At 25.1% G+C, this 8,511-nt stretch overlaps 1 protein-coding gene across 2 annotated transcripts; it reads right to left on the bottom strand.

Annotated features, from left to right (window-relative positions):
• Positions 1-803: 803 nt before the first annotated feature.
• On the bottom strand, positions 804-6,543 carry LOC101496770 (peroxidase 4-like). 2 transcript variants are annotated; one of them, XM_004500284.4, is made up of 4 exons: positions 6,253-6,543; positions 3,897-4,088; positions 3,351-3,519; positions 804-1,385 (listed from the first exon to the last, which is right to left on the bottom strand). In XM_004500284.4, exons 1-4 carry the CDS (start codon positions 6,478-6,480, stop codon positions 994-996), a joined length of 981 nt encoding a protein of 326 aa, XP_004500341.1. In that variant the 5' UTR covers positions 6,481-6,543; the 3' UTR covers positions 804-993. The 2 variants fall into 2 exon arrangements, with proteins under 2 accessions (XP_004500341.1, XP_027190275.1); XM_027334474.2 differs by lacking the exon at positions 3,897-4,088.
• Between the last annotated feature and the right edge of the window lie 1,968 nt (positions 6,544-8,511).

The following is an 8,511-nucleotide window of genomic DNA, read 5'->3' as shown; positions in this document are numbered from 1 at the left end:
ATTTAAAGTAAACAATTCACTTTATCAAATAAAGAGAATAATATCAATCATTGATTAACAAATCAAAGATAAATATTGTAGGTACATAATAACAAATTATGAATATGTTAAAATAACAGCTATTGATTTTCTCACTTTAGAGGATCTAAATCTAATTAATATATCCATGTAAAATTAATTTTGCTATAATTCTATTGTGATTTCAATGCTGATGTAATATTTAGATTTTAGGATTAATTGCAATTTTAATCCCCTATTTTCACCTATTCTTGGTATTGGTCACCTCATTTTAAAATCTTGTAGTTTTGGATTTTTTTTCAAATTTATGGATACAAAAATAATGGTGTGAAATATTTTAATTGATGTGATATATGATTTGATAATATAGAGTCATTCAAATAGATTAATTATTTACTTGTCATTAGAGATGTTCAAGGGTGTAGATAAACCTACAAACCCGATCACCAAAACCAATTCAACGGTAATTTGATCCAACTCATTAAAGTTCAGATCTTACCAATGCATTTAAACTCAATGTATTAGATTAGGGTAATGTATTTGACATTTTGAACCCAAGAATCCAATTCAATATACAAGGACACATTTTATAGTTAAGAAATAGAAGATGTATATTGTAGAGTGTTTTCCAAACAAATAAATTAGATGCTATAATTTATTGATTAAAATTAATAATTTATAAATCAAGTAATTGAATTTTAAGTTATTAAAATCTAGTTTTTCTGAAAATCAGATATTTAAAAAAAATATATTAATATTCGACATAAGGATGTAAGTCAAATATCTTTAGTTACAGAAATCAAACTTTTATTTTAAGTATATATATACTTCCACTTCTGATTCTGCTTATGCATAACCAACAGGTTTTCCTCTTTATACATGATACATATACATAAAGCAACACTGCTTATAATACTTTATTAAACAATACATAATTTTTCAAGTTTGCAACATATAAAAACTCTGTTGTGTCTTCTAATTCAATCTCCTGCAATTCTTTCTAATCTCCCCTTGTCCCCCAGTTAAGGGTTTATTGTTTCCCATCTTAATCATTGCAGCTACAAAGTCTGAATCAAAGGCTTTCTCATTTTGAGTATAAGTTTGAACAAGTGAATCAGTGGACCCACCATTGAAGAGCTCTTGATCAGAATGAAGTAGCCCCTTTTTGATGATGAGATTCTTATAGTAGTTGTTGTCAAAATGAGTTGGTGTTTGTAAGTCTAGATTTGCTAGATTGTTGTCTCCTGTGCCAACAGTACTTGGACATTTCCTTTGCCTTATCTTTGCAAATGTACTGTCAATGTTGTTTTCATTGTATATGTGATTTCTGAAAGATGTACACCTTGCTTCCCCAATTGTGTGAGCTCCTAAAACCATACACCAAATATATCATGAGTAGAATCATTCAATATTGTTATACCCTTTTTGGTTTAGTTCTTTTTAGTTATTTTCAATATATATATAGAGAACGAGGAGAGATTAAAGGTTAGAATGATAGTTACACTCATAATAACATAATTTCACATAAATATTTTTTTTAAATATGCAGTTGGATTGAAAGTTAATATCATATATTTAAATTGACATTAATTTATAATCATTTATTATATCATCGAGATGTGTCAAAATTAACGTTATATACAGTTATATTGTTGCTGTTGATCTTAATGAATCTTGATGACATATAAAATGACTATATAGTAATGTTAAAATTTACATATATAATCTATATGATGTTATCTTTGAATGTGAGAGCTGATTTTGAATTTTTTTTATCTAACATTGTGTTATTGAATGATTTTAACTTTTAGTGTTACTTATTCTTCCGGTCTAAGGGTAAGATCATTAAATCAATCGTTTTATATCTTCATGAAAAACAATTTTTTTATTAATTAATAGACCTTAAAAAAATTACTTAATCAAAAGTATCAAATTTTAATATTTTTAAAATTAAAATATATAAATCTTTTCTAAATTTAATATTATCTCAATAATATTAAATCAATTGAAAAAAAATACATAATATTAATTATAATAATTTACTGATGTCAAATTAAAAATTAAAAATTTCACTTTAAAATTCGTTTTAAACTTTCTCATGGCCCGATCTTACTGTTCTTTCGTTCGGAATTACTATTCTTTGATAAATATTGTGGGATAGAGATCAAATGAGAATAGATGATAACAGTCCCCATGTGTGACATATCTATGATAGTTTTTATTTATTTTATGGCGTTTAAGGATTTTGTGGAGAAGGCTTGTCCATATTGGTGGCTTTATAGGAGTTTAGGCCGCACCTATGGTAAAGAATTACTTGAATCAATGTTCAAAAATAGCTTGAAGCTAAGTTCAGCTGTGGCAATCTCTTCTTTAAATTTCTCATTTTTATTTATTAATAGTAGTTGTCATAGGTTATAGATTTCAACCAATAATTTTGACATCGTTAATGTTATAAATTTAAAGATAAATGTATTTCAGACATTTGAATTTTATTATAATTATAGCATATTCTTGTTTTATGCTATTAATTTGGATGTTATGAGTTTGTTCAAATATTTATCTTTTTTATTTTTAACAAATTTAAATTTATCTTGCATAAATATATTCTACAATTTAAATAAATAAATATCATTTTTTTAATAAAAAAAAGATAGATTGAAGCTCTAACAAATAATCGAGGCGGCTTATCATATACATAAACAGAAATTCATAGTATTAATTATTTGTCCTTAACCCATGTTCATTTTTTTTGAGTCAAAGATAAATTAATAGTGAAGTGATAAAGATATTACAAGTTTCATTGTCACTCAAAAAATATACTAATTAATGTAATATTGACTATTGCAAAAAGAAAAAACAACTTGTGCGAACCTCATATTGACCAAATATTTTATTTTATTTATTTATACACTTGCTTGCTAGTAATATTTTATTTTCTTTCTATTTTTGATTAAACTTGCTAGTTATATTTTCTAGTATATGAGATATAAATGATTGTTAGTAGTAGTTGGTTGACTTAATTTTCCCATACATTGAAATATGTATGGATGATAGACACATCAACTCAATTGGTTAAACATGATTTTCATTTTACTTAATTGCATGACTTTTAAATTGTCACAAAATGACTTGACTCTAAGCTTAAAAAAGGTGTTTAGCAATATTACTATGTATGTGCATGGGTTGTTTACATGTCACACATCCCTCTTTATTAGGAAAATACTAGTTGTTATAAACAAAATCATAACTAATTAAAACATGTCTCTCGAGCTAAAAGACAAAAGGATTAATAATTGTTTAAAATAATGGAAAATCTAAATGAGAAATAATACCAGATAAAGCAACCATGTCCTTAACAGAAAGTCCTTGAGCTTTAAACGTTGAGATAAGCTTAGTTAGGTTAGATGCTGGAGATGGAAGCACACCAGTGTTAGCAGCAATGAAATTTGCTGTCCTTGAATCTCTTCTTCCAACTTTTACATTCCAAAAAGGTCCTCCAAGCTACAACAAAATAAATCAATAGAATTAAATTACAATATTATGGGTTTCTTTTTTAACTGTCATTTATTTGAATTTTTTTTATCAAACTACTCTTTTTTCAAAATTATATATCAATTTTTTTTTTAGTTATAAATCACATTTGTAAAGGAAATTTTTTTTAAAAAAAGTTAGTGTTTGCAAAGACGATTTCTTTAAGATTTTTTTTTTCTTTCAAATTTATAAAATATATAATTTATTTATAAAAAAAAATAATAATACAAATTTTTAATTACGTAGATTAACTAGAATTGTCAGTAACATTTAGACAATAGTTTCGAATATGATCAGTTAACCGACAAAATAGTTAATAAAATTCAGTGTGATTTTGAAGTATTCACAATGACAACAGAATCACGAGAAGCAATGGCGAGAATATCAGCACATGAGACCACGCCAGGGCATATTGCTTCCAACTTAGACTTTATAGCATCAATTACTTCAAAACCTCTCGCAGAATTGTTGTTAGGAGCTGCAGTTTTCTCTCCTTTGAAGGATGAAGTGTCATCAAGTAGTATTGATCCATCACAACCCTGTTTTGTTTTCCAACCACCATAATAATTATGTAACAATTATATATATATATATATATATATATATATATATATATATATATATATATATATATATAATATTAATAAATATTATATAGAAGCATTAATAATATAAATAATTAGATTGAAGTTGGATATATTTTTAAGCCTTATAATTAAGATGATAACAAAATTTGTCAATGTATGGTTTTCTATAATGGGAATTGAGGTGGTTCATGGTCAAAGGAAAAAAAGTTGTTTTCTTTATGCATAAGTAATTCATTTTTACACTGTGTCTTCTGGGAAGACATTAAAAAATGTTGCTGTGGAATAATATTTCAAACTTTTTTCCCCAAAATTCTGTGTTGATTTTGCTAACAATAAGATGTCTAAATATTTTTAGAAGTTCTTATAATTAGATTTATATTTTAATATATTTTAAATTAAAAATAATATATCATTAGAATATATGATTTATGTTTTTCTTATTTCTTTATTTTAAAAATATAATTTAGAAATATATTATTAAAATATAATATAGAAATATGTTATTGTATTGCATATTAACTCTATATTTAAAACGATGAATAAATGTTTACGATATCAAATTTCATACAAAAAGAAAATATTTTTCTATATAAAATATACCATATATAATCCTACTTCTATAAAATAAAATAAAAAAACCTCCATCATATTTTATGAGAAAATAATTAAAATGGCGGCGAAAATAATAAATAAGATATTGTAAAAAAAAAATCATTAACGAGTGTCTCATTTTTAAAATGAAAAAATAATTTTAAAAGAAAAAACAATATTGTTATAATTCGACTACGGACGGAAATTAAGTATAATTTTAGTCTTTAAAAAAATTTAAAATTAAAATGATGGTGATTGATGCCTAGTTCCTATGATGGTTGAAGTTGATTTATGTAGGTGGGGGTGGTAGAATTTAGGGGGGAGAGGTTTGAAATGACACGTGGGAAAGGAATTTTTTTTAAAAATGTTTAACCTATGTAATTTAGAATTTAAATAGGAAGTAATTAAATTCTAGTAAAAAATTGCTCATATTTAATTAACATTCTCTAAAATAATTTATCTTTAATATGAATTCATTAACTACTTGAATTCAATCAATTAAATTGAAAAAAAAGTATTTAAATCCTCTCTTTTCTTTTATCTAGCGTCTTCTATCCTACTCTCACTTTTTTGTTGTAGTATAGAAAATCAGGTGAATGTGGGACGAGGCAAGGTGGCATGAGAATTAAATACACATGCAATAGTTGGAGTGGATCAAATATTATGTAGGAGGATCATAATTTGATCTCTTCTGCTAACAGATTTGTCCTCCAAGCTAACGAACCAATAATCAATTTGTCAATAAAAATAATTTTCAAGCCATTAGATTTCGATGATTTTATATTTTGAAGTGTGCAATTTGAATTATCATATCCTCTTATATCAATAATCTAAAAAATGATTAAGAAAACCTCATCATCATAATGATCGATAGTACGCAGCATAATTATATCAGATGCAATAATAAAATAAAATTGTATGTGCTAGTATGATGTCTTAAAGTTATCTACTTACAACGTTTTCATTGTTAAGATATTTGTGACACAATGAGATTTTAACCATAAAGTGTTTAAAAAGTCGTTGTTTGCAAGAACAAAAATTAAGATAATTAAGGAGTTTAAAGACTAAGAATAATAATATCAAAAAGTTTTATATATACATATAATTATTTAACTGTTTAGATGTTATAGATATATTTTAAAAAGTGATATAATAAAGTGTATATTAGTAAGATATAAATAACATGAGTAAGTACAATATTTACATCAAATACATAGAATTTGAAACTCATGCATGCATAGCCCTTTTTTTGAGGAATCATGCATAGCCTCATACTTTAGACAACATTTTTTATATTTTGTGGCTAAAAAATTGTTACCTATTGAAAAACCGATGATTACCTACACTTATACAACTATTTGTCCAATCGTAGTCAACGATTATTTCATTTTTTACCAATAGTTTGTCAACCTTGTCATAAATATTAATTAAAAGATATTTTAACGCACAAAATTAGCTCAACAAATCAATCTATATCATAAAAGAAAAACCAAAAAATAAAATAACAAGTTAGCTTGTAAATTACATCAACAAAGCAGTCATGGAAAAAGAGACGAAGGAGAGATGCTCCTATGCGTTGTTCTTTTGACACCGCAGATTTAACAACAGTTTCTACCGTGTCAAAAACATTGGGACATTTCTTACAATAGAAGTTTTCATCGAGTTGAGCCGAAGAGGTTCCTATAAGAAGGAATAACAAAGCCAATGCAACAAATATTGATGATAAATATAGAGAAGGAGGATGTTGAGACATATTTTTCTAATGAAGCTAGAGAAGATAATGAGTAGCTATAATATGGTACGAAAAAATATGTAGATGACACTCTTGAATATATAGAGGGAGAAAAGCTAGCATATCAACTTGGTACACCCCCTAAATCAACAAATGAAAAAGACAAACTAGTGCATAGTAACAACAGTTTCATATCTTGAAAATGTGATTGGAATTGACCATGTTGATAGCAATGAATTAATTTTTGCCTTATTAAAGTTGGGGAACATAGTCTTTTTCCAAATAAATGTAGGGTCCGCATTTGGGTTACTTAGAACGTGTAATGGTTGACTATTTAAAAATTGCATTAAAGCTATACTCTCTTCTCACTATTATCAATTACCTGTGTTTTTTAACGAACACCGTAAGGACGCTTGATAATGAATAAAAAAAGTAATTTTAGTTTTATTGAAAAACAAAAAGAGTTTTTTTGGAAATGTGCATGTTCTAATTCACTTTTAATATAATTTTTTTTATATAAACATCCTTAATTGAATAAGTATTTTAAAGATATTTGTTAGCATTTTCTTTAAATAAACTAATATTAATTTTCAATTTAGGTAAAAATTAATTTTTAAAATTTTATATTTTTTAATTAAATGAAGAAATATTAGAAATAATAACATTAAATGATTTTAAAATATTTTATTTTTTTCTTATAATAATGATCCAGATTTTGTACATTTTTTTTCTTTCTTATAATAGTGACCAAAGTTGTATTATTCTTATTATGAGATTAATTTTTTTACAACCACTCATATGTGTTATTTGAGAAATATTTATCTTTAAAACTCAATTGTTCTCAATGATCCTATAATTTTGATGAGAGAGAGTTTTTAGGTGAAAGATCAAATCTATTAAATTTTCAGAAAGTTTTAAATTATTATAATTAAAAGAAAATTTTAAAATATAAATAATACTCGTTTCAATTGACAAAATATTGATATTATTATATTGAAAATTATATCTCGCATTCGAACTCAGAATCTCGCAATTGTGTATAAATTTTTTACCTTTTAATCTTTAGACTAACTAGAAAATTTTAAAATTACTTGATGTTTTATTATATTATTCTAATTTACATATAATATAATATTTAAAATATTAATAAATGTGTCAACAGCCTAGCAGCCGCCTCCCTCATTAGCCTCTCGGTTGCTCCTTTCTTTTTCTTCTTTGTTTTATCCAAAGAGTGGTTTACAACAAAATTTTAATCTTATTTACGTCATTTTATTTTCTTTTTTTATCTAAATAAATGTGTATTATCAAATTACAATAATGTAAATGTCAAAATCTTCTAAAAGTTTGTATATACAACTATCTAAGATGTCATTATATTAAATTTGAGACTTGTGTAGACAGACTATTCTAACCATAATTTATAATGTAATTAAAACCGGACCATTCATTGAATCGACGTGCTTGTCGATTTAGATTTAAGAGTACAAATTTTATTTATAAATACGTTAGTATAAAAAGATTTGGAAAACAAATGATCTTTTATGATTGATGGATTCATAACAGAGTAAATTGGTTAAGTTTTGTTAATAATTTGGGATTTTCTTCTCTCTCTATTATGTTCTTAAAAACTCTCCAAAATATATTTTATTTTGTCGACTTTTTCTCTATTCTAAATGTGCATGTTCGATCGGAGGGAATTTGTTCAAAGTTGCAAATTCATAACATATTTTTATAAATAATGATCATTTTTATATTTCTCAAACTTTTACATTTAGATGTGATTTATTATATTACATTTCTTATATTCTTCAAATAAAACAGTGCAATTTTAACAAACTTAAATTGACTATAAATTGTTAATTTAATTTCAAAAACTTACTAATGATAACATGATTATTTACACAAAAAGTAGTTTCTAATTAAAAAAGTAAAATACATATAAATTTCATTTCCGATATCACTCATCAGAGCGGAGTTTCTCCCAAATTTAAACTTCAATACTCATTAATCTGTAATAACAACGATTTTGCAAACACAAGACCAAACCAGTCA

The sequence above is a fragment of the Cicer arietinum genome, chromosome 5, assembly GCF_000331145.2.
Source record: "Cicer arietinum cultivar CDC Frontier isolate Library 1 chromosome 5, Cicar.CDCFrontier_v2.0, whole genome shotgun sequence".
Taxonomy (NCBI): domain Eukaryota; kingdom Viridiplantae; phylum Streptophyta; class Magnoliopsida; order Fabales; family Fabaceae; genus Cicer; species Cicer arietinum.
The sequence above is the reverse complement of the archived record's forward strand: the minus strand, read 5'-3'. Positions and strand labels throughout refer to the sequence as shown.